Source organism: Panthera pardus, unplaced genomic scaffold, assembly GCF_024362965.1.
Source record: "Panthera pardus isolate Hobbes unplaced genomic scaffold, ASM2436296v1 HiC_scaffold_18, whole genome shotgun sequence".
NCBI lineage: Eukaryota > Metazoa > Chordata > Mammalia > Carnivora > Felidae > Panthera > Panthera pardus.
This window is the reverse complement of record NW_026526743.1, coordinates 14,604,018-14,630,655: the sequence shown is the minus strand read 5'-3', so window position 1 is coordinate 14,630,655 and position 26,638 is coordinate 14,604,018. Positions and strand designations below refer to the sequence as shown.

The window sequence follows — 26,638 nt, the reverse complement described above, 5'->3', positions numbered from 1 at the left end:
AATTTAATTTGATTCACATTATTGCAATATTTGCTTTATTGCAATGGTCTGGAACCAAACTTGCAATATCTCCAAATATACCTGTATAAATCTACCATAGCAGAATCTGTATGCTATGTGGAGACATACTATATTCATGGATGGGAAGCCTCGGTGTGGTTAACATGCCAGTTCTTACCAAATCAGTCTATAAATTTAATGCAATCCAAATAAAAATCCCAGTAGTAGTTTTAGAAAAATACATACATATGGCAAGATATATGTGTAATATGTATCTGTATACAGACACACAAATAAGAATGCATATATAGAGAAAAAGACAATGATAAGGCATATGTGTTAAATGGTAACATTTGGGGAATCTGGGCAAACACTATGCACCATTCTTATAAATCTTCTGGAACTGAAATTTCAAAATAAAAAGATTTTTTAAAAGGGTTTATATTTTATCACTTTGTCATCTATGTTTTTCTTTTAGGTATTATATATTCTGTGAACATATGGTGTATTAAATATTCTATACCACCTTTTTAAAGTTTATTTATTTTGAGAGAGAGAGAGAGAGAGAGAGAGAGAGAGAGAAAGAGCAGGGGAGGGGCAGAGAGAGGGAGAGACAGAATCCCAAGCAGGCTCCATACCATCAACAAGGAACCTGACACAGGCTCAAACTCACAAACCCTGAGATAGTGACCTAAGCTGAGATCAAGAGTCAGATGCTTAACCAACTGAGCCACCCAGGGCCCCCTCTATACCACTTTTAAAAACTGTGTCATAGTCCATAATAGATAGATGTTAAATTTTTTTTAACATTTATTCATTTTTGAGAGACAGAGAGAGACAGAGTGTGAGTGGGGAGGGGCAGAGAGAGAGAGGGAGACACAGAATCTGAAGCTGACAGCACAGAGCCCAGTGTGGGGCTCAAACTCACGAACTGAGAGATCATGATCTGAGCCAAAGTCGGATGTTCAACTGACTGAGCCACCCAGATGCTCCAAAATTTAAAAAGATCATTCAGTTTATTTAACAAATCAGCTATTGTTAGATATCTACTTTTGCTTTTCCCTGAAAATTGTTTTTAATTTTTAATGTTTACTCATTTTTGAGAGAGACAGGGTGCAAGCTGGGGAGGGGCAGAGAGAGAGGCAGACACAGAATCTGAAGCAGGCTCCAGGCTCCGAGCTGTCAGCACAGTCCCTGATGCAGGGCTCAAGCTCACAAACTGTGAGACCATGACCTGAGCAGAAGTCAGATGCTTAACTGACTGAACCACCTAGGCGCCCCTGCTTTTCCCTGAATATAATCCTTATTCATCCTTGACCTCGTATTTTTGCGGCCTTCTGAATGTTTCAGACCCCTCCCTCCACTTCCACCCTGGGACTGAGTAAAGCCCTTGATTCCTGGGCCTGTGATGGCCATACTGGGGACAAGATGAGCCTAGACCAGGGGTCATCTATCCATTGTATGAAGCCCACAGATGGTTTTGTTTGGCCTGTATGGTGTTTTTTTTTTTTTAAGATTTAAAAAATGTTTATTTATTTATTCTGAGAGAGAGAGAGAGAACACAAGCAGGGGAGGAGCAGAGAGAAAGGGAGAGAGAGAAGCTTGATGCAGGGCTCAATCTTATGAATCATGAGACATGACCTGAACCGAAATCAGGAGTCCATCGCTCAGCCGACTGAACACCCAGGCACCCCTGCATGGTGTTTCTAAGTGTTTGAATTTATCATCAACATTTAAAAATTAGAAGATTTCACTTGAAAATCTGGATTCTTGGGGCACCTGAGTGACTCAGGAGCATCTGAGTTTGGCTCAGGTCATGATCTCACAGTTCGTGGGTTCAAGCCCCGCATCTGGCTCTGTGCTGACAGTTCAGAGCCTGGAGCCTGCTTTGGATTCTGCATCTCCCTCTCTCTCTGTCCCTCCCCTGCTCACACCCTGTGTCTCTCGCACGCACTCAAAAATAAATAAACATTAAAAAAATTTTTTTAATTAAAAAAAGAAAAGAAAATCTGGATTCTTGACTTCTCTCAAAACATCAGATCTGGTAACAATGGGCCCACATTTTGGCATGGCTATCATGGCTGGAGTTCGGCCACTCTCTGTCAATGAGGAATAGGTTCTCTGCCAGTCCAGCTGTCTTTACCTTCTGGTCTGCTGGCTCCTGTATGCACCCAGCCACATGCAGAGCTCTAAAACACAGATCTGGAAACACCCTCACAGAACACAAGAGCTGCTCAGGACTTCTGTTAGAAGGCAGTGTAGTCTAGAGGAAGAAAGCCCTCGGCTTCAACCAGGAGGGAGAAATTTTAGTCAGCTGGGCTGATCCTGGCTCCAGTTTGCCCATTGTTAAACGATCTAGATGCGTGGTTCTTAACTAGAAGATAGGAGGAAGGATCTTAACATTAAAATAAGGTAAAGGTGCATCTAGCTTGAAAAAAATTCCCTAAATGATTCAGTGTCCTCCTCCTTGAGAATGACTAGCTCACTTTTTGAAGGTCATCTGCAAATCCAAATGATAACTATCATGGGAGGGTAAAAGCCCAGGTCCTGGATTTGAATAGCATCTCTACCATTTACTTCCTGCATGATCTTGGCCAACAAGTGACTTCACCTCTCTGAGCCTGGTGACTTTTGTTGGACCTGAGAGAGTAGGAAGTAAGACAACTGTTCCCATTTCAAATCCCACATAAATATGAGATTTAAATCAGATCACGTGTATAAAACACTTGAACTTCCCTGGCAGAAGGCAAAATGTTGGTTACTTCTACTACCTGCTTTGGAAGGCTGTTGTGAGGGTTGCATGAGATAATACGGTAAAGTGCTTAGCAAAGAGCCAGGCACACAGTCAGCGTTTAGGAAATGGTTACAATTATTATCCATAACTATTACAATTATTATCCATAAAATTATTATCCATAAAAATGCCAAAGGGATTCATTGATTTATCATTGCCAAAGACAGCAGAGAGATTTCAGAGATGGGTTGACAGGATTTGGGGAATAAAAGCAAGGCTCTCACATAGTTTGAGTCTGAAATCTGGAAACTAGGAGATAGGGAACAGGAGGCAAGGAAGGAGATGATGAATCCTGTTTTAGGTGATGGATTCCAAGACTCAAGTAGAAATTGGGATGCCTTTTGGGGGAGGCAGAGGTAAGGAAGACAGAACTATGAACTGTCAATGCAGAGAAAAAAAAGGAGGATTTGTTGTCCTCATTGTTTTCCTTTTTTGTGTGGAAATAAAAGTGCTGGGGGGGGGCATCTGGGTGGCTCAATCATCTTGTGGTAGGGTCCCCTCCCTGAAAGAGAAAAAAAAACAAAACAAAACTCAAGGCAACTTGGCTATGCCACATGACAACATTCCTCATGACCTTGTAACATGAGACCACTTAATCAGACTGCATGTTTGTGTGTTACCATAAATGGGAAACAGAAAACGTATAAAAAAACTATGCCACGTGGCGTTCAGGGCTGAGTTCTTTGGGTACAAACCCAACTGAACAGTGCCAACAGTTGCTTCCTGGAAAGAAAAGCCTCAGTGTCACAACTCTGTGCGAGAATCCTGCTACTAGTTGAGCATCTGACTCTTGGTTTTGGCTCAGGTCATGATCTTATGGTTTGTACCATTGAGCTCCACATAGGGCTCTGCACTGACAGTGTGGAGCCTGCTTGGGATTCCCCCTCCCCCTCTGCCCCTCCCCATATGCCCAGATGTGCGCGCGCTCTCTCTCTCTCTCTCTCTCAAAACAAATAAGAAAAAAAAAAAGTACTGGGGTCTTAAACAAGGAAGGCAGGGACCAGATCTGATTGATTTCTAATTCCCCTAGCATAGGGCTGGCATTGATCAGGAGCCACAAATTCTCTTTGTGACTTAGCGGGCGTGACTTTCCCTTGTCTGAGCCTCAGTTTCCTCACCCGTAAAATGAGGAAGAGCAAACCTACCTCTGAGGGTATTGTAAGGATTCAGAGTTTGGAACTTGCCCAGTTAAAAGGAAATGCACAAATGGTGCCTGGTGTGACAACCCACAATATACCGACCAGAATGGAAAAAAAATTCAGAGAGACAATATCAAGTGTGTGCACAAGGGATGTGAGTGTAAGTTATTGTAGCTTGACAGTGTTGACTAAAGCCAACCTCACACTTGCCCTTTGACCAGTGATTCCACTCCTTAGCATATTCCCATAAGTTTGTGGAGGAAATGTACAAGAATAGTGGTAGCACCAGGATAACCCCAGGCTGGAAAATACCCAGTTTTAGGCATATCCACAGGGACCGAAAGCATACAGAAGTGAAAATGAAGAACTATTCCTATGTGCAATATGAATGTCACAAACATGATGTTAAGTAAAAAGCCAAATACACAGTACACACCGTGGGGGTTGAGACGGACAGAAGTAATCCGCACTGTTAGAACTCAGGTAAAGGATAACTTTAAGAAGGGATAGGATGGCAGAAAGAGAGCATGTGGGGGGCTCTTGGGGGTGGCTACTGTTTGGCCTCTTGATCTGAGTACTGGTTATAGGTGTGTTCACTTAGTGGAAAGTCATTGAACTGCACAGTAATGATCTGTACACTTCGCTGTATTTATATTTCAATAAAACAATTTACTTAACAAACACTGTGTGAGTGTATCCCCACTGGCCAGTGTGTATCCCCTGTCTGGGGACAGACAGATCTGAGGACTCTTGTGACCAGCAAGCAGCTTCATAGCTCTGAGCCTATTTCCTTCTCTGTAAAAGGGAACATAATGCCTGTTCAGATTCAACGAGTTGAGGCACCCAGGACTTAGGCACAGGGCCTCGCACAGGTCTGCAAGTGTCCCACGGGACGCAACTCCCGCACTGCTGCCTCATCCTCTCCAGCCCAGATGCCTGCGTCGTTTCTACCTGATTCGCTAAGGGTAATGCGGGCTTGGGGCTCCTCACCTCGCACTGGAGTAAAAAGAAACAAAGGCCAGACTTTGCGGAGGCTCGCAGTCTCCAAGCAGAATTCCCGAGGCTCACAGATAGTAACATTCCTCCAGCTCTCTCAAGGACTTCCTTTACCAAAGCTGTGTTACAATTTTGCTCGTTAGTGTCACTTTCCCTGATAGCTTTAAGCACTCCCCAAGATCTATGTGCAATTAGATCCTGAGCATATGGCCCACTGATACACAACTGAAGGGCCTCAAGACTGATGTTTTACTAGAGGGTAGTAAACAGCCTTATCTTAGCAGCAGCTAGCGCCCTGAACGCTTTACTTCCAAATTCCTTACCGACTTACTCTATCCTTAGCACCACCATCCCGCCCCAAACTATAAAGTATTTAATCAGTCATTTCTCACAAACACAAGTGCAGCTCTTCCCGTACGGGTCCTGGCACTGTGCTTTAAATAAAGCACCCTTCCCACTGAAAACGTCTCAAGAATTCTTTCTCCACCCTTTGCTCCCGGCCCACGTCACATCAACTCCCAGGGTGGATCCCAGTGAGGAGTCGCTCTGGGGGTCGGGAGGGGGGGTGGTGGAATCCTCTGGCGCAGCTCACGTTGAGACACCTAAAGGAACCCCTCTGGGGAACGCCGCCCAAAACATCTCCAGCCCTTTCACTAAATGAGATCGAGGAGACAGATTTGCGAGTTCCTTGATTGATAAAGCAATGAAGCAGCGCCGCCTACTGCCGAGAAAACCCCAGCGCAGATGCCGCCCGAAATGGTGCCACCACGCGCTACTGCGCACGCGCACCGCCCTAAACCCCTGTCCCGAGAGCGCGCGGTGCAAGCCTTGGGGGCGGAGCTCAGGACGAAATCTTCCCTTCCCTCCATCCTTTGCGGCCTATCCAGCCCGCTCTAGCGAAGTCTTAAACTACGTTTCCCAGAATCCACTGAGGTCCTAGTCTTCCGGTAGCGTCAGCGGAAGCGGTGACTAGATCTGGCTGGGCCGCACAGAGGCCGGCTTGGTCACTATGGAGGAGATAGGCATCTTGGTAGAGAAAGCTCAGGTCTGGTGGGGCCTGGCTCGCGGGGAGAGGGTGAGGCCGACCTGAGTGGGGTGCTGAGTGACTTCGGGAATTCCGGCCCGGGTCAGGGTGATTTGGGATCCTTCGGTGGAGAGCTCTGTGCTGCCCCGAGGCCTGGCTCGGTGACTGAATGATGTTAGGGGGGCTGTAAGGCGCAGAAAGCGCGGCTACAGGAATGAGTGACGTTAGAGGTTCCTTGGCACGGAATGATTTCGAGGACTAGCTAGAAGTGCTTAGTGACCGATGGCCTAGCGAAGCTGGGGCTGTGTCTGGGTGTGAGTGATAGATGGGACGCGGCCGTGGGCCGAATGATGTCTGAAGTTGGGCTGGGAGCTAACCGATGTTCGGAGGCTAAGTAAAATCTGTGGTTTGGGGCCTTCCTAGGGAACTGGATGATAAAAGAATGTTTGAAAGCATGGTGACATTAACAACCTATATTGAGCTAGCCATGTGACACTAGGAACCTGTTGAGGGGGGTTGAAGAGCATTGGGAGCTGGTAAGGAGTGGTTGTGACATTTAGGCTCTAGTTGGGAGTCTGGCGACATTGGGGGTATGTTACAAGTGGCACGTGTTAATAAAATATGTTTTCGGAGGGCTAGTTGACATAAGAGCCCTGTTAGGAGCTAGGTGACATTAGGAGCCTTTTTAGGGGGCTGAGACGTTTGCAGGGTCTGTTTAGAGGGGCTGAATGATGTCAGGAGCCGGTTAGGGGCTGAGTGGTTCATGATGAAGTGGGGAGGATGCTCTGTATTCTTTCTTCCTCCAACTTGAGTTTTCTCCTTTGTTCTAGGATGAGATCCCAGCACTGTCTGTGTCTCGGCCCCAGACTGGCCTTTCCTTCCTGGGGCCGGAGCCTGAGGACCTGGAGGACCTGTACAGCCGCTACAAGGTACATTCAATCCCAAGCCGGACCCTGCACAGGGTCCCAGCATCCCATACTCTTCCTCCACCCCACAACCTTCCACTGCCGCCTCACTTAGCAGGGCATGGAGCCAACCCTCCACCTTTCCCCTCTCCACTCACAGAAGCTGCAGCAAGAGCTGGAGTTCCTGGAGGTGCAGGAGGAATACATCAAGGATGAGCAGAAGAACCTGAAGAAGGAATTCCTCCATGCCCAGGAAGAGGTGAAGCGAATCCAAAGCATCCCACTCGTCATTGGGCAGTTTCTGGAGGCTGTGGATCAGAATACAGCCATTGTGGGCTCCACCACAGGTGCGTGGGTGGGTGGGCAGGGGGCCTCTCATTCACTCATCTGTTCATTCAGCGTCTGTCAACTGTTTCCTGCCACGGACCGGGAATTGTGCTAGGATCTTAGAAGAGCAAACAAGGCAAGAGAGGGTAATGGTGTTTTTCAAACTCTGATATGAAGGTAGACATATATCTTACATTCTTTCTCTACACGTACGTATGCGTGTATTTTGTGTGTGTGTGTATGTGTGTGTACATACGTGTACAGTTGACTTTTGAACAACACAGGTTTGAACTGGATGGGTCTCCTAATACGTGGAGTTTTTGGGTAAATACAGTGTAGTACTATAAATGTATTTTCTTTTCCTAATGATTTGCTTAATATTTTTTTTGCTAGTTTACTTTATTGTGAGAATACAGTATATAATATGCAAAACATACCAAACACGTGTTAATTGACTGCTTATGGTATTGGTAAGGCTTCTGGTCAACAGTGGGCTATTAGTAGTTAGCTTTGTGGGGAGTCAAAAGTTATACATGGATTTTTCAGATGCACGGGGAGTCAGTGCCCTTAACCCCTGCATGGTTCAAGAGTCAACTGTTATACATATATACACTACATATATATACTACATATACGTTGAATATGCATATGTATATATACTATATATATATTATCTATGTGTATGTAATACATATATTACAGATATACTGGAAATTTCATCAAATGCTGTTTACCCTTACTATGTGCAATATACTCTGATGTTTTCCATTCTGTTCTAGCCTGCTTTTGTTTCAAACTATGTTCTGGATATGACCCTCTCAGTTGATTTCATGACCGTTACTGGGTTGGGACCTGCCATTTGAAACCATGGGTGAAGTGGGAAGAGATTGGGCTCTGGTAGGACTCGGTATACAGTAGCTGCTGTTATTAGCATGGGCTTAGGCCCTGCCCTCATGATGGTTGTTGTCTCTGTGTGTTACCCATCTCTTTCTGTTTCTGGCCTCTGCTCCTTTGGACTGAGCCATGTTCTCGTAACGGTGGGGAGAGGTGGCTGACTGGGCCTGGAATTGAACTGATGGGCTGGAGGCGAGGTGGTGAAGGGAGGGAGTCGCCCAGGATGAGGCTTGTGTGTTTGACCTGTAGGACTTGGGGGACTGTAGGGCTATTCCTGAGATGTCAACATGGGCAGAGGAGTAGGTTTGGAGGGAGACCGTGCAGGCAGTCTAGGATGTTGCAGGGAGGGGTCCAGGAGGCTGCTAGACAGCCAGGTCTGAAGGTCAGGAGAGAGACTGACACTGGACAGGGGTGTGCATCAGCACCGTAGAAGGAGAATGTGGATGGGAGAGAGGAACCCGAGGCTGGGCGAGCAGGGAGGTCTGGTGCAGAGACCTAGAAGGGTGAATCAGGCAGGGTCCAAGGGGAGGAGAGGAGATGGTTGGAGACGTTCTGGAGGCTGAATGGAAGATCATAGTGACTGATGGACAATGGAGAGAAGGGGAGAAAGATCTAGGATGAGGTTTGGGACTCTGGCCGGGGACCAAGGACTGTGGGCCTCCCTGAGACAGAGACCCAGGAAGAGCAGCACAATTTGGGAGAAGATCCTGAGAACACATTGGGACACAGTGAGTGACAGACACCCTAGGGTCATGCAGGGGGAGGCATTCCAGGAGGCCGCTGGTCACCTCGGGCTGAAGCTTGAGAGGGAGTCAGGGCTATAGAACGGCAGAGAAGTTGTCATTGTGAACGTGGGGATGGACCGGAGGAGGCCAGTGGCCAGGAGGCCCAGGCAGGGTCTGAGTGAGAGATACCGGTGGCCTGGAATGTACGACCATGAGGGGTGGGGACACGGTTTTAAGGTTCTGGCACTTCTCATTTTCCCCTCTTCTTCCTGTCTCCCAAAGGCTCCAACTACTACGTGCGCATCCTGAGCACCATTGATCGGGAGCTGCTCAAGCCTAACGCCTCGGTGGCCCTGCACAAGCACAGCAATGCCCTGGTGGACGTGCTGCCTCCTGAGGCTGACAGCAGCATCATGATGCTCACCTCAGGTGTGGGGGAGGGGAGCCCAGGGCTGGGGGCGGGTCCTAAGGGACGCTGGGAGCCAGGCTGAGAGCCCCAGCTCTGCTCTCCCACCAGACCAGAAGCCAGATGTGATGTATGCAGACATCGGGGGCATGGACATCCAGAAGCAGGAGGTGCGGGAGGCTGTGGAGCTCCCGCTTACACACTTCGAGCTGTATAAGCAGGTGCGGAGCTGGGAGGGGCAGGGAAGGGAGAGGCCCCACTGTATTGAGCTGGTGATGGGACTCCCTGGCTCGTCCTTCTTCGCCTCTGTGTTTCAGATCGGCATCGACCCTCCCCGAGGCGTCCTCATGTATGGCCCACCTGGCTGCGGGAAGACCATGCTGGCGAAGGCTGTGGCTCATCACACGACAGGTGAGCCTCTCAGCGCTTCTCCAGAGCCTTGACCTTCTGGGCTCTTCTGACCTTGCTCCCTGCTTTCTCATCTTCCCCAGGAAGTGGCATGGTGATTAAGAACAGGGGCTGTGGGGTCAAAGCCCCCGTGTGCCTCTTACTGGCTGTGCCGTCCTGGGAGGTGACTATATATCCTCATACCTCAGTTTCCTTATCTGTAGAAGACTCTTCACAGTGTTACTGTGAGAAATGAAATAATGCAGTGTTTTTCCTACAGTGGGTTGTGACCCATGAGTAATCGTGACTTCAGATTCATGGGTGTAACCAGCATTTCAAAAAATGAAACAAAACATCAGAGTCCATCCCACATAGTAAGAGCTCAGATTTGTGAAACTTGTAGTACACACACACACACATGCTTGTGGTTGTTTATATACGTATTTCTTTTTTTTTTTCGATGTTTATTTTTAAGAGAGAGCATGTGAGCAAGCAGGGGAGGAGCAGAGAGAGGGAGACAGGGGATCTGAAGCAGGCTCTGTGCTGATAGCATGGAGTCCGATGTGGGGCTTGAACTCAAACTGAGATCATGGTCTGAGCCGAACTTGGATGCTTAACGTACTGAGCCACCCAGGCGCCCCCCACCCCCCATGTATTTTTTATTGTAGGTTCCAGACAAAAACGTCCTAAAGTCACTATATTACTGTTTGTAAAGCCTAAAGATAGGGCTCGGCACATCTTAAAATCTTACCATGTGTGAACCAGAGGCTGGTAGAAGGCCGTAGTTAAGCAGTGTTTTCTGGGCCAGGCTGACTGGGTTTGCAATCTGGCTCCCCTACAACTGCTTATGTAAGGTAGTTTATGTAACTGCTCAATAAGTTAGCCTCTCTGTGACTCCCATTTCGTATTTGTCTGGGTTATTCAGAAGATTGAATCAATATAAAGCTTCTAGAACCATACCTGGCACGTAGAGAGTGGACAGTAAATGATAGCCATTGTCACGATCGCTCCTTTGCTCAGCAGTTCATTGGACCTCTGCTCTCCCGGGCCCGGAGCATGGATACAGTGATGAATCAGACATGTCCCGTGTGTTGGAGAATCTCCCACTATGGCTGAGGAAAGAGAAAAAGAAACACTTAGAACTCGGTCATTCGGTTAACGTTTATTGAGCGCCTGGTGCGTGCCACGCTGTGTTCTAGGTGCAGGAGATGTGGCAGCGAACGGAACAAAGCCTCCTTTCTTCATGGAGGTGATGCCTTAGTTGAGGGAAGTACTTAAACAGATACACAAGTGAATAGATTATATATCCCATGGTGCTGAATGCGTGCTGAGATGAAGCAGGACAAGGGGAGAGAGAGTAACAGGGGCTGCAGCCTTTTATGCCAGAGCTGGGGCTTGGTCAGGGAAGACTTTCTATGAGGTGACCTTTACACAAAGACCCGGAAGACCTGAGGGAGCGAATCACAGGAAGGTCCAGGGGAGGAACTGTATCAGGCTGAGGGAATATCTGGTGAGGCAGGAATAACAGGGAGGCCCCTGCAGCTGAAGCGAGTGAGGGAGGGGGCTCACAGTCGGAGGTGAGGTAGAATGGGAACAGTCTGCAGAGTAGCAAATACCCCGGAGAAGCAGGGAAGGTAGTGGGCTTGCCCTAACGGGAGGGCGCGCCGGCCCATGCTGCCCAGGCCTCTTAGGTAAGGGTTCCCAGAGGAAGCGAGGTGTAAGTGATTTGGCAGGCACACCGTTGGGAGAGGGCATCCAAGCACAGGGGATGGTATGTGCAAACGCCTGGGACAGGAAAGCACTTTTTATTTAGCGTCATGAGTGGACCATGACCAAACTCCAGGAGGGCACGGGCCTTATACGTTTGTGTGTTTCTGCATTTCCAGTGCCTGCCCAGTAACTGAACTGTGGTAGTTGCTCAGCGAATGTTTGTAGGAGGGCTGTGCTTGGCAGGTCTAGGAGGTGAGGCTGAGGAGATCAGAAAGGGTGTGAATATAGTCTTAGCACTACTCTCAGAGAGTTTACATGTTGTACTGAGAGCGGGGTGGTTTTAGACAGGCAGGGTTTGATAGAAATATATGCACGCTACATCTGTAATTTAAAAAAAATTTTTTGGGGGGCGCCTGGGTGGCTCAGTTGGTTGAGCAACCAACTTCGGCTCAGGTCATGATCTCACGGTTTGTGAGTTCGAGCCCCGCGTCAGGCTCTGTGCTGACAGCTCAGAGCCTGGAGCCTGCTTCGAATTCTGTGTCTCCCTCTCCCCCACTCATGCTGTCTCTCTCTGTCTCAGAAATAAATAAACATTAAAAATAATTAAAAAAAATTTTTTTTAATGTTTATTTCTGAGAGAGAGGAGATACAGAACATGAGCAGGGGAGGGGCAGAGAGAGGGGGAGACACAGAATCCAAAGCAGCCTCCAGGCTCTGAGCTGTCAGCACAGAACCTGATAACAGGCTCGAACTCACAAACCGTGAGATCATGATCTGAGCCAAAGTCAGAAGCTTAACCAGCTGAGCCACTCAGGTGCCCCTAGCCAATTTTTAAGTGTATAATTCAGTGGAATTGAGAGCATTCACTGTTGTGCAGCCTCCACCAGTATCCATTTCCAGAACTTGTTCATCATCCTGAACGGAAACTCTATACCCCTGTTTCTCCACACCCCCTTGCCCCTCGAGCCCCTGGTAACCTTTGTTCTTAGTGACTATGAATTTGGCTCTCATAGGTTATCTCATGTAAGTAGATGAATCCTACATTTGTCTTCTTAAGACTTGCTTTTTCACTTAGCCTGTTGTCTTCAGGGCTCATCATGTTGGAGCAGGTATCAAAATATCATTCATTTTTAAGGCCAAATAATATTCCATTGTATGTATATAGTGTGTTTTATTTATCTGGCCATTTATTGAGGGACATTTCTTGAGATGTTTTACATTTTGTTGTACAAAGTCTTTTGAAACCTAAGACTTCTGAGTATGTCACGGTTACAGCGTGTCTCATTTTGGACCAGGCACATTTCAGTTCCCCAACAGCCATGCATGGCCAGCATTAGAGAAGTGGTGTGATCAGGACCGCCACTTGCACGACTCCTGGTTTATGACGTAAAACACCAGGCCTGCGTCACAGACTGCGGGTCTCCCTCCCGTGTGGTGGGCAGAAGGAGGGTTCTGAGGGTTGCTCCAGGCAACACAAAGCCACGTGCATTTAACAAATAAGTTAAACTCTAAGAAGTCAAAAAAGGAGAGGCCCAGAACAAACCTGTCTTTAGCCACGTTGCCGCTTGATTATACCAGAATACGTGCCCAAGGTCCCTGGTTCTTTCATGATATTCAAAAGTGGGTCTTTTCCCATTCCATACGGAACTCCAAATGGAACTCTGAGCTCTTGGGGAGGCAGTACGATGCCTTAGTGTACGGACAACCTGTCTTTATTCTCTGATTTTTCCAACACTCTGGAAATCCAGATTTTTTTCTATCTTGGATTCTGTGAGTGTCTCTTGCTCTCCCCTATATGGCATATTGAAGCACAGATGCATTATTATTATTTAGAATGTCCTGGTTTTTAAATGTTGGGCCAGAAAATGACACATTTGTGGTAGGATTCATGATATGGGCTGCTAGGTTGCTATGGGGTGCAAGCAGGTGGCTGGTCCTCCCAGCGGGATCTGAGACCCAGTCCCTGGGGCACGAGAGAGTAACCTGGCCACTTGGAGTGAATGTTCACAGGAACGGCTGTCTGCAGGGAGTTCTCGGTTTCAGTAAGCGGCATGGGCCCTGTGGGAGGCCCTTCCTCATCTAACCCTCGTCTTCCTGCCATCAGCTGCGTTTATCCGGGTCGTGGGCTCCGAGTTTGTACAGAAATACCTGGGCGAGGGCCCCCGCATGGTCCGGGACGTGTTCCGCCTGGCCAAGGAGAACGCACCTGCCATCATCTTCATAGATGAGATTGACGCCATTGCCACCAAGAGATTTGATGCCCAGACGGGGGGTGAGTGATGCCTAATCAGGGACTGGGATCTTGGGCAGCCTTTTACGGGGTGCCCTGGACTGACCAAGTGGCACACTCTCCAGCTGACAGGGAGGTTCAGAGAATCCTGCTGGAGCTGCTGAATCAAATGGACGGATTTGACCAGAACGTTAACGTCAAGGTTCGGGGTTCAGGATGGGCAAGGGGAGGTGTGGTGTGGGAATCCGGGAAGAGTGGTGGCTGGCATGTAAGGGGGCAGGTATCATGACAGGAAAGAGGGTGTAGTGGGGACAGAGGTCTCAGCTGGCCTGTCCCCAATGCCAGGTGATCATGGCCACGAACAGAGCAGACACTCTGGATCCTGCCCTGCTGCGGCCAGGACGCCTTGATCGTAAAATTGAATTTCCACTCCCTGACCGCCGCCAGAAGAGATTGATTTTCTCCACTATCACCAGCAAGATGAATCTCTCTGAGGAGGTTGACTTGGAAGACTGTATCCTGCTCTAGAAGTGAGGGGATGGTCCCAGCTGGGTTGGGGACCGGATCTTCATCTCCACCTCTGCCTTCTTGTACAGGTTGGGAGACCAGGGTCCAGGGAAGGGGGTGGTGACAAAGCTCAAGGGTGACTTCTGGCTCCAGGCATTCACCCCCTCGTTCAGGGAATGGTTGCCTTAACTCACCTGTTGCAGATGTGGCCCGACCAGATAAGATTTCAGGAGCCGATATCAACTCCATCTGTCAGGAGGTGAGTGAGGGTTTCTCCCTGGATCCAGGCAGGGGGTATGTGGGGACCCTTCCTCTTTGAGAGTATTCTGCTGCAGTCCTCATGTACCTCAGTGCCTCCCCGGGGCTTGGGGCCCTGCCTCTTCTTCCACCATCACTAGGGTTGGGGAGTAGATTTCTAACTCTCATTCCTCAACAGAGTGGAATGTTGGCTGTCCGTGAGAACCGCTACATTGTTCTGGCTAAGGACTTCGAGAAAGCATACAAGACAGTCATCAAGAAGGATGAACAGGAGCATGAGTTTTATAAGTGACCCCTCCCCCGCCCCACCACAGGGGCCGGAGACTTCTCTCACCTCCCCAGCCTCTGTCCTAAAACCTAGTGTTCTTTTTTCTTTACCTGGGATTGGTTTACTCAGTAAATATACAAGATTGAATCTGTTTAATTTCTTCCTAAAAGTTTAACTCTTTCAGAGAAAACTGGGCCTGGAATAGGATGTTCTGTCCCCTCCTGCTCTCCTGACAGATGAGTGGGTGAGGTACATGTCCTGGGTTACAGTTTGGGAGAGAAGCAACGAATTCAAACCAAATGACTATAGAAATTTGGGGAAAGGGGAGGGGCACCTGGGTGGCTCAGTCAGTTAAGCGTCCAACTTCAGCTCAGGTCATGATCTCACAATTCATAGGTTCGAGCCCCACATCTGGCTCTGTGCTGACAGTTGGAGCCTGCTTCAGATTCTGCATTTCCCTCTCTCTCTCGCTCCCCCTCCCCCACTCACACTGGGTCTCTCTCAAAAATAAACAAACATTGAGGCGCCTGGGTGGCTCAGTTGGTTGAGCATCCGACTTCACCTCAGGTCATGATCTCACAGTTCGTGGGTTCAAGCCCTACATCAGGCTCTGTGCTGACAGCTCAGAGCCTGAAGCCTGATTTGGATTCTGTGTCTCCCTCTCTCTGCCCCTCCTTTGCTTGTGCTCTCTTTCTCAAAAATAAACATTTAAAAATATTGGAGGAAAGGGATAGAAACTGAACCTTAGACCACAGCCCTTGGCCACAAAATAAAGCCTCTGCACACCTGCCCACCTGCATTTCCTAGAGTAGGTAGATCATTTGAGTCTTTGATGATTCCTGCCTTCCTCACACTCGGAGTATCAAGAACAGGGAAACAGCCCTGCAGAGTCCCCAAGAGCAGGGATGACGGTTGATGGGAGGAGGTTGGATGGCTGGGTTTTGTGAGTCTCTCTGGTCCTACTCCATACGGTCTTACTGGAGCACAAATGTGTTTGGTTGGACCAACTCCGTCTCTTGAGGTCTCTCTTTGAACACCTCTCCCTCTGGACAGCCCTCTCTGGTGCCCCAAGCTGGGAGGGAACCCTTCTGCACCCCACTGGCGCCAGGCCCGTGCTCTGCTTGATCACAGTTCAAGTCCCAGAGCCTACGCATGGTAGACGTTCACTTAGTATTTCTTGAACAAATACAGGATGTCAGTATCTATTTGGAAGTGAGATAGGAAGAAGGAAAAATGGTAGTCACAGGTCCTTGAAGAGACGGAGGGTGATTCCTCTGTAGACGACCACTGCAGGTTGAGTAGGGAAGTTAACTTCTCCTCCCCGGGACCTCACTAAAATAAGAGGTGATAAGAGAGTAGGATGTACATTCACAAGATCAGGAGGAGAGAGGATCTGGCAGCAACACGGTTTCGGAAAGAGGCAGATAGCTGCTCGTTAACGTAGCAGACGTGAAGCGGAACCCAGAAACAGATGCCCGCTTCAGAAGTCACAGGTGCCACGTTCTGAAGGTGAGGGCTGGAAAACAGGCACTACCTGAAAGGCTACAGAAATCCAAACTCCTACACCAAGTGCACCTAGACCCTGGAGCTGTAAATGAACGAGCTGTTTTTCCAGGCCCCGTGACCCTCCTGCAGCCTGGCTGGAGGTTTATTCCAGGAAAGGCTGGACTGCGGGTCCCCAGACTGGCAGGCCTGGAGCTCGGATGAGAGGGGGGCTGCTGTGTGGAAGACAGGATTCAGGGAGAGCCCCGGGCAGGCAGCTGAAGGATTTCTGCTGAGGAAACCGGGCAGCATGGGAGAAAAGAGAGAATGGGTTAAGACACCGTAAGTCCTCATCTTTCATGCTCGGTAGCAGCTAATACCTAAAACTAATGATTTTACAAAAGCATAGAATTTAGAAATATGGAAGTAAATTTCAAAAGACAAGAGGATGGGAAGCGGCTGACTCCTGGAAGTAGGGAAATACGGGGTGAGGGTGCCATGGGCACGCTTTATACACACTTTATACAATATTTAACCTTTTAAATTAGGTACTTAAAAACCGACAGGGGGGGCCTAGGTGGCTCAGTCAGTTGAGCGTCCAACTTTGGCTCAGGTCATGATCTCCCGGCTCATGAGTTTGAGCCCTGCATCAGGCTCTCTGTTGTCAGCACAGAGCCTGATTTGCATCCTCTGCCTTCCTCTCTGCCTCTCCCCCACTGGCACGCCTGCACACTCTCAAAAAAAATTAAAACACTGAAATTTAAAAAAACCAAGGGAAAAAAAATGGGGATTGTACAAGGCAGGAAATAACTTGGAAGCGAGAAGGTAAGGGAGGGAAATCGCAGAAGTGACAGAACGCACCCAAAACATCAGTGATAAAGGGCAAAGAAATTGGAAACAACAAAGCCAAGTGCCCCAGAAATGACAGCAAAGAAAATAACGGGGCAGGGCCGGGGGGGGGGGGGGGGGGGGTGCGGTGGAGGGGATACTGCCACAATCTGAACGGAGTACCCTTCTTGGGAGTCACAATTGCGGGTTCCTGCTTCCATCCCATCGGGTGGTGGTGCGACTCGAAGCATCTGCCTTAAGTTCTGTCACTCGTGGTCCTCATCAGTTAAATGGGCATAACACCCAAGACCGAGGGACGGTGAGAGGAGCATGTGAAATCATGCACATCATGTGGACAGCATAAAGCGCTAGCAGGGCGAGACAGAAAACCCAAATCCTTCATGAAAGCTTCTCCTCTTGCAAGATAGTCTCTCCCTGAGTCCACGTGACAGACTGTGCCCTCAACAGGCCTGCAGTCTGGAGGTTTGTCTTATTTTGCTGCTGTTGAGAACTGTTCGCTCAACACCCCAACACTGCCATCTGGCGGGAGTGACCGGGATTTCAGGGATGATGCAGATTCAGTCCCTGTGGTCAAAGACCTGGCAGTGCAGAAGGGAGGCCCATTAGGTAAATTCCAAAGTTACATATATATTTTAACCTTTACTCAGTTTTCGAGAGACAGAGAGAGGCAGAGCATGAGTGGGGATGGGCAGAGAGAGAGGGAGACACAGAATCCGAAGCAGCCTCCAGGCTCTGAGTGCTCAGCACAGAGCCCGATGTGGGGCTCGAACTCACGAACCGCGAGATCCTGACCTGAGCTGAAGTCAGACGCCCAACTGACTGAGCCACCCAGGCGCCCCCCACCCCCAAGTTATATTTTAATAAAGGGGTCTACTTTTTCTGCTTTGAGGAAGTTGGCATTTCCTTGTGGCTTTTGAAAAATTAGGAATCTGGAAGATGATCAGGATAGGTTTGCTAATGTTCTCATTTTTACATTTCCCTGACCGCCCATCCAACTTCAAGTTCCTGGAGTATCTTTGAGAAGATGTGGAGATCCCACAAAGTGAAGACCATGTTTCTTTTTCATCCATATGATGCTTTTACAGGGCCTTTCTCCATTTCCTTCAGGTGAAATGACCCCAAATGACTAGTGAAGAGTGACCTTGGTTACCCCCATTCCTCGAGGGGTCCGAGGCCTGCTGACCACAGTTCCGCATTTCAAAATTACTTTCTGCATTTTGAAAGGGAGCATAAGCCAAGACCACTGAGAGTAAAAGCCGCCACAATAATGCCATGATTAACTGCATTTATTGCCTGTGCTGTCCAGCCAGAGACCCCTAGGAACACACCCGTAGTCGAAAATTCTGGGTTTAGCACTCGTTATGAGGGAGAACACACACCATGGGGAGCTGTGCGGCGTCTTAGAAAGAGGGTGACAGAAAAGACACACCTTGGGGAGGGCTTCAGGAAGCGGGGCTTCGCTCTGGATTTGAGGCTATCAGGATACAAGAGGAATTTTATTAGGGTGGGACATTAGCTGCAGTGAAGGCAGACCAGGGTGAGGCTGAAGCTGTACTGGGTGAGAAGTAGCGGCCACTCCCATTAGCTGGGAGAGGGGGTATTTGGTCTGTTTTGTGACCTGGTTTGTCTGTGCTTAGACAAAATGATGAAGTGGCCTTGTTCCATCTCTCGTTATGGTCTCAGAGTGACCTTGATGTTGGTGTTCTAGGAGATTGCTTATGTGCACCAGGAGAATAATGTGGCCTAACTGTGAGCGCCGGGAAAGCTTTATGCCACCGAGGCCTACCTGTAGTTGTCAGATGGTTCCTGGACACCAGCAGCTGCTTTTTCCATGCTCAGTTACATGCTACTGGGTCAAGAGGGGAAAAGGCTGGTTTGCTGACCAGCCTGGGTGTTCTTCCATCTTAGAAGTGGTTTTTTGTTTTTTATTTTTTAGGCGGGGGGGGGGGGGGGGTTGTGGCAGAAGGAGAGAGAGAATTTCAAGCAGGATCATGCTCACTGTGGAGCCCAACACGGGGCTCGATCCCATGACCCTGGCATCATGACCTGAGCTGAAATCAAGAGTCAGATGCTTGAGCCACCTAGGCACCCTAGAGTGTTTAAAGCAAGTGTTTTCCTGCACATATATCTTTTCTGTGTTCCACTTTGCAAAGACTGGGAGAAGAAAAAAATGTCACTACATGTAAATAGTTTTGTTTGTTTTTAATTGTAAAAAAATAACACAGGAGCGCCTGGGTGGCTCAGTGGGTTGAGTGTCCAACTTCACCTCAGGTCATGATCTACAATTCATGGGTTTGAGCCCCACATCGGGCTCTGTGCTGACAGCTCAGAGCCTGGTGCCTGCTTCGGATTCTGTGTCTCCCTCTCTCTCTGCCCCTCCCCTGCTCATGCTCTGTCTCTGTTTCTCAAGAATAAACATTTTTTAAAAGTTAAAAAAAACACAAAAAGTACCCACAATATAAACAATATAAATACAGAACGTAACAACTTCTAAATAGAACACGTGTGTAAACATTGTCCAGATTCGGGGGGGGGGGGGTGTTTCCACTGAAAAAGAAATTCCCACACCCACAGGCGGTGATGGCGGATTGCGTCCCCTGCAGTTACCGCAAAGGCGCGTGCGCTCTGGCTGAAAACAGCAACACTTTGGACACCTGTCCATCATTTCCAACCTGTCTACAGGTCACGCGGATTCCTTGGTAACGTTTCCTTTGGGTGCTCCCCAGGGTTGGTAAACATATCTCAGATGAGATGACCGGGCAGTTACTGCTAAGGAGTTACAGATGGCTCTCGATTGTCACAGAGTACCAATTCAGCAGCGTGACACATGTCACCACAGTGTGCACAAACCAGAAGCCACGTGCTGATGGCATGGATCACAGCGTGGCCAACCCAGATTACGCAAACGCTGTCTTCCATGGCCGCCACAGAGCAAGAGGAGGAGGATGAAGAAGCCAGAAGTTGGTGCTTAACATCCTGATGGACCGCATCATTTTTCTGAGTCACGCTCACAAATCATCCCTAAACATTACTTGGATATTTTGCCTTATCTTTAGGATCTTAAGGTGTATATACTGTCTGATGTGATAGGACAGGAGGCCCAAGCAGAGTCGCTCGGCATGCCAACTCCTACTCGAGCAGTGACATTATCAGGCCAGGCAGACGCTGGGACTCAGGGCGCTTGCAAGGAACAGCAGAGTGGAACAGCCCCAGAAGTGAGCCTGGCCACCGGAGCCTGCTTCTATGTTTTCTACCTACCCATATAGAAAACTGTTAAGTTCATACTATTACGTCTAGTTAACCTAACGTCACAAGGTCCCTTCTCATTTTCTCCCTTTCCAGACCTGTTACTCCCTGCTGGGACGGGGAGAGAAACTCGGCTCCAGTGCCTCTTAATGTGTTTACTCGCTTGACAGGCCCCCTGTGTGTAACAAACTCCCATCGCTGCTCCGGCCCCCTCCCTCCTGCAGATGCTTTCCTCGCCCAACTTGGATTGGGTTCTGACACTCAGCACCTCCTACCTGGCCCGCACGAGTGTGCCCAACTCCATTTGGGCCCTGACACCCAAAGCCAGGCAGTACTCGTATCCAGATGCCCTCTTCACCCTGCTTGGGCTTTGAAATCTCATACCCATAGTCCTCCTGTGTGGACCCTGCCTTACCCTGATCAGGTTGACACCCCATGCTGGTCCATTCCACCAACTGAACTGCCCCCTAGTAAGTTCTGTCGCCCTGCACCAGGCCACCCCCTGTGTGAACACCCTCCTCACCCTGCTCGGGCTATAGATATAAGGTTGTGAAAATAACCTTAAAAATCTAAAAAAAGTAGGGGCACCAGGGTAGCTCAGTCAGTTAAGCATCCGACTTCGGCTCAGGTCATGATCTCGTAGTTTGTGAATTCAAGACCCACGTCAGGCTGTGTGCTGACAGCCCAGAGCCTGGAGCCTGCTTCAGATTCTGTGTCTCCCTCTCTCTCTGCCCCTCCCCCGCTCGTGCTCTGCCTCCCTTTCAAAAATAAATAAACATTTTAAAAAATCTGTAAAAAAAGTATAATCTTGAAGAGCTACTTTATTTGATAAACTGTGCCATAATAATTATCCTTAGTTGGTTTATCAAATAAAACCTTAAAAGGTATAAACACCTAGCAGGTATCAAATAGAGAGGCTCACTGGCACTTTCCTCAGAGGTATAAGAAACTTCTGCTTAGGTAGAACAACCTTTTCTAAATAGGAGTTGGAGTGTCTCTGTGACCTGTGTTCCACTAGCACAATTTCTATTCTGCAGAAACAAACATACACATCACATATATGTACAGGTGCAAAGACAAGTTTTGCTAAAATATACCTCCCCAAAGTATGATGCTGGGGCTATTTTAATTTTCTTCTTTGTAATTCCCTCATGCATATAACTGATTAACTGCAAAAAGTGAGTATTAATCCCACAATCTTAAGTATATAATAGATCTATATCCAATTAAAAAGAATTTTTAAGTCTTAGAAGCAAACAGTTTTGACATATGTGGGAATAGAAATCAGTGGGACCGTTATAAAGAGCCTACCAGTTCTTGAACATTCTTCTTCAATATGAGATCTTTATATTGCCAAGATTCTTCTTTAAGTGGACATACATCAGGTGAAAAGCATCTGCAGACTAAATAATAAAATTTGGTCAAAGCTGACAAAGCAGCGTTTGATTCTCCCTCTACTTCTCCACCGAGTAACCAACAGAAATATCGCTTTGGATATAATCCTTGTAAAATGTCTCAATCCCAAATATTAGTAAGTGAAATTTATATGAAATTTAAAATTGGAGTATTACTGTTCATCACTGAATATTACTTCACTCATATGTACTTTTTGTTGTCTTATGACAAATCTTTGTCAATATAAATCTCAATCCATTGATTCGTTGGGGAAATCCCTGCCTCTTATGACACAGATTTCCACGCTAAGCCCTCCAATTACATTCCTGCTCCCAAAAGCCTTAAAAAAGCAGATGACCATGTCATTTCTCACTCACGCCAGTCAAACCGCTTCTGATATTGCCTTATTTTTTTTTTTTTAACACTTTTTTATTTTGGAGACAGAGAGAGACAGAGCATGAACGGGGGAGGGTCAGAAAGAGAGGGAGACACAGAATCCGAAACAGGCTCCAGGCTCTGAGCTGTCAGCACAGAGCCTGATGCGGGGCTTGAACTCACGGACTGCGAGATCATGACCTGAGCTGAAGTCGGACGCTTAACCGACTGAGCCACCCAGGCGCCCCTTGCCTTACTTTTTAAACTGAGGTTTTGGAGATGGAAGATGATTCCATCTAAACATTACTCTCAGTAAAACAAAGCTTTAACTAGACCGCGGAGTGGGCATTTCTTACTATTACAAAAAGTGAATGCTGAGGAATGATACGAAAGATGAGGAGAGGGGTATCTGGCAGAGGGACAGTGAGGAGAGGGACTCATGGGCAAGGCCTGTCTTTCACTGGGAAGGCGGGCCTAGGATGAGCCGTCGGGCAATTTGGGAAAAGAAAAGCAAACGTTACTAAAAACAAAAGCGTGTTTGTTTATAAACAAAGAGGAAACAAACTCACCTGAGCTGGACTTTCGGATGTACAACCACTTTTCCTCCTTCGTTTGGAGAATGGCAGGGCTGGGGAAGAAGGAAACCTTGAGACGCCAGGCCTTTGTTAGAGTCGTGCAGACTAAGAAAATCCCCCTGCAGGGCCACATCTGCCCTGACGTCACCCACACAACCACATGTGAGAGGGCGGCTGCAGGTATGGGAACGCTGTGGTTCGGGAAAATGTAGCTGCACCCACAGCGCCTCCAAGTAGGGGCTCTCCCATCGTTTCTTGCACGGAGTTCGTCCCAGGCACACTTCTAGCTCTAAAAGTCCCACCCCAAGACCAGTCCTCTGCCTTCCTGCTCGGAACCTTCATCCCAGGGCTCAGTGTTTGTCCTCTTGGGGAAACGTGCCCACAGTGCTCTGTGCAGACACTCGGGGCTGCGGGGCAAGCAGCAGGGACGTGGGGCAGTAACACACACCACACAGCCGGCGTTGCCGCGCGCGCGCGCGCACACACACACACACACACACACACACACACATACACACACACTGCCGGTCACAATGGGTTTCGTAGCCCCCTCCTCCGGTCCTCACGCGCGCACGGGTGTGAGGCTCTGGACTCCACGCGCCATGGGCTCCTCACTAGGCGGCAGCTCCACGCCACGAGTCCGCCCCCCAGCCTCACCTAGAGCCGACTCCTTCCCGGACTGCCACCAACTCACCGCGGGGGCGGAACCACCGACGGCGCACCATCCCAGTCCCGGGAGCCTCCGCGACCACCGCCCCGGGGCTTCGGGACACACCTTCCCGCGGCCAGAGCGCCGGGCTCCGAATGCGCAGGCGCAAGCGCAGAACCCGCGGCCGCAGCCAAGGTCTCGCGACCCGGCGGTAAACCCACGCGTGCTCGCGCCTAGGTCTCGGCGCTCGGGGAGCCTCGCTGCTCGCCCTGGCGCTGGGTCCCCCCAGAACGGCCGAAGGCACGACCCTGCGGCCGAGCGGGTGTGAGTGGGAACGAACTCCACCAGGCGGAATTTCGGCTGTCTCTTCCTGTGAGATAGTCCTGACGGGATTATCTGAGTGTATTTTATTATTATTATTTTTTTAATGTTTATTTATTTTTGAAAGTGACAGCGCGCTCGAGAGAGCACGAGCGGGGGAGGGGCAGAGAGAGAGGGACAGAGGATACAGAGTTTGCTCCGCAATGACAGCAGCAAACCCCATGCGGGGCCAGAACCCATGAACTGTGAGATCATGACGAGCTAAAATCAAGAGTCGGTTGCTTAACCGACTGAGCCACCCAGACGCCCCAAAAGATTAATGCATTAAAAAAAAAAAAACCCACACAATTACTAGCGTAAAAGCTAGCATAGGAATAAGTACCTGACATTAAGCTTTTGACCACTGAGGCATCCATTTCAAAAGACATCCATTCTAAATAATAGAAATATTGCCAGCTTTTTGACACAAGTACTAGCAAAACAACCAAAGAAGGGACTGGGCCATCTTCACTCATGAAGCGCCTAGTTCCAGAAAGCCCTGCGGAACCTAGATAATTGACCATTTCGGTAACCTTGCTTCTCCCTTCCAGTACCTTAATTCCCACCCAAGGCTTTAAATTAGCCAATAAGGAGGGGCGCCTGGGGGCTGTTGGTTAGGTGTCCGACTTCAGCTCAGCTCATGATCTGGCAGTTCGTGGGTTCGAGCCCCGCGCCGGGCTCTGTGCTGGCACTTCAGAGCCTGGAGCCTGCTTTGGATTCTGTGTCTCCCTGTCTCTCTGCCCTCCCCCGCTCAACACACACACATTCTCTCTCTCTCTCTCTCAAAAATAAATGACCGTTGAACAAATTAAAAAAAAATAAATTAGCCAATAAGGAGTACATCTGTGAAACTCTAGACACCCTCCCCTCCCCTCTGTTCCTAATAAAGGCAGAGCCCCAGGTCTACACTCTCTCTCCCTATAGGTACAACCTCACTGTGCGGCTTTCAGGTATGCCACGCACTACCATCTGGGATCTGTGAGTAATAACACCTGTTCTTCAACAAAGTTCTCTGATGGTCGTTGCTGAGGTATATTCTGCAATCATAAGAACCACAAGGGATGGTCCAGCCACAGCATTGGCCCCAGCAGGGGAAATGTCTGGGAGGGCTTGCTACAAGGACTATGGGCTTGGGCAAGTGTCTCAGGCATTCTCGGCCACAGCATCACTATCAATAGGCTGGGAATAACAGGACATCTAATGTTACTGTAACTTTGGTTTGTTACTCCAAGTCTTTTCTACATTAAGAAACTTTCCACATTAAAAGATTACCACCTTATACTTTGGGGCACACAGTGTATAAAGACATAATTATGTGACATCAACAACCCAAAGAGGCAGATACAGAGCTGTAAAGGGGCAGAATTTTTATACGTTATTGAAATTAAACTGGTATAGATTAAAACTAGGATGTTAAATATAATCCCCATGGTAACTACAAAGACACTATACACAAAAGAAAATAAGAATTTAAACATTTCACTACTCCCCCCCACCCCCCGCCAAAGTCAACTAAACACAAAAGAGTAATGTAGGAAGTGAGGGGAAAAATTCATAAAGCATACATAAAACAAATAGCACAATGATAGAAGTCTCTCCTTATCAGTAATTACTTTAAATGTAAATGGGTTAAACTCTTCCAATCAAAAGACAGTGATTGGCAGAATGGATAAAGAACACATGATCCAACTACATGAGCTCAAAACTCACAAACAGGTTGAAAGTATGGGAAAATAATATTCCATGCAAAAAGGACCAAAAGAGAGTAAGTGTGACTATACTAATATCAGACAAAATAGACCTTAAATCAAAAGACCTGGAAGAGCCAAAGCAATCCTGACACAGAAGAATAAAGCTAGAGATATAACATTTCCTGATTTCAAACTATATTACAAAGCTATAGTAACCAAAACAGTAAGGTATCAGTATAAAACCAGACCCATAGATCAATGGGACAGAATTGAGAGCCCAGAAACAAACCCATATATTCATAGTCAATTAATACCTGACAACAAAGCCAAGAATACTCAATAAATAAAAGGCAGTCTCTTCAATAAAGGCTGCGGGGGAAATTGGATATTCACATGCCAAAGAATGAAAGTAGACCCCTTTCTTATATCACTCACGAGTAACTCAAAATGGATTAACGAATTAAATATTAACACCTGAAACCATAAAGCTTCGAGAAGAAAACACTGGCAAAAAGCTCTGGCAATGATTTTTTACATATGACATATAAAGTTCAAGTAACAAAAGCAAAAATAAATTAAGGGAGACTACATCAAACTAAAAAGCTTTTGCACAGAAAAATAAACGAGATTAAAAAAATGAAAAGGCAACTTATGGAGGAAGAATAAATTTGCAAACCACATATGGAACTCATGCAACTCAATAACGAAAAAAAAAATCCCCCAATAATCAAATTTAAAAATGGTCCAAGAACCTGAAGACATTTTCCCAAAGATGTTCAAATGGTCAACAGATACATGAAAAAGGTGCTCGATATCACTAATCATCAGGGAAATGCAAATCAAAACCACAATGAGATATTACCTCACCCCTATTATAATGACTATAATAAAAAAGGCAAGAGATAACAAGGGATGGTAAGGGTGCAGAAGAAAGGAATCTTCATTCACAACTGGTGGAAGTGTAAACTGGTACACCCAATCTGACAAACAGTAAGGTTCTTTTTTGTTGTTTATTTTATTTTTTGAGAGAGAGAGAGAGAGAGAGAGAGCAAGCAGGGGAGGAACAGAGAGGGAAATGCAGAAGCCAAAGCAGGCTCCAGGCTCTGAGCTGTCAGCACAGAGCCTGTAGCGGGACTCCAACCCATGAACTGTGAGATCATGACCTGAGCTGAAATCAGACGCTTAACCAACTGAGCCACCCAGGAGTCCCAAGGAGATTCTTTAAAAAATTAAAACTAGAACTACTACACAATCCAGCAATTCCACTTCTGGGTATGTATCCAAAAATAAATAAATAAATAAATAAATAAATAAATAAATAAATAAATAAATAAATCACTATCTTGAAGAGGTATCAGCACTCTGGGTATGTATCCAAAAATCAATCAATCAATCAATCAATCACTATCTTGAAGAGGTATCAGCACTCTCATGTGCATTACATTT

General features: G+C 47.7%; 1 protein-coding gene and 1 long non-coding RNA gene across 3 annotated transcripts; one reads left to right on the top strand and one right to left on the bottom strand.

Annotated features, from left to right (window-relative positions):
• The first annotated feature begins 5,842 nt into the window (after positions 1-5,842).
• PSMC4 (proteasome 26S subunit, ATPase 4) lies at positions 5,843-14,717 on the top strand. The gene is made up of 11 exons (XM_019432156.2): positions 5,843-5,974; positions 6,784-6,882; positions 7,019-7,205; positions 9,087-9,233; positions 9,322-9,431; positions 9,528-9,621; positions 13,412-13,579; positions 13,663-13,739; positions 13,883-14,051; positions 14,248-14,303; positions 14,481-14,717. The coding sequence occupies exons 1-11, from the start codon at positions 5,939-5,941 to the stop codon at positions 14,592-14,594; spliced, it is 1,257 nt and encodes a 418-aa protein (XP_019287701.1). The 5' UTR covers positions 5,843-5,938; the 3' UTR covers positions 14,595-14,717.
• On the bottom strand, positions 10,461-26,457 carry LOC109256644 (uncharacterized). Of its 2 annotated transcripts, none has more exons than XR_002075727.2 (3): positions 23,187-26,457; positions 22,487-22,545; positions 10,461-10,709 (listed from the first exon to the last, which is right to left on the bottom strand). It is a non-coding gene; the product is annotated as an uncharacterized LOC109256644 (long non-coding RNA). The 2 variants fall into 2 exon arrangements; XR_008423346.1 differs by lacking the exon at positions 10,461-10,709 and adding an exon at positions 15,273-16,341.
• Positions 26,458-26,638: the final 181 nt, after the last annotated feature.

What these genes read in the sequence shown, in the direction of transcription:
- PSMC4 (XM_019432156.2), top strand. Translation starts at nt 5,939, where the DNA reads ATGGAGGAGATAGGCATCTTGGTAGAGAAAGCTCAG. An exon ending in ACCTGTACAGCCGCTACAAG is followed by an intron (nt 6,883 to 7,018) that starts GTACATTCAATC and finishes CTCCACTCACAG; the next exon opens with AAGCTGCAGCAAGAGCTGGA. An exon ending in CATTGTGGGCTCCACCACAG is followed by an intron (nt 7,206 to 9,086) that starts GTGCGTGGGTGG and finishes TGTCTCCCAAAG; the next exon opens with GCTCCAACTACTACGTGCGC.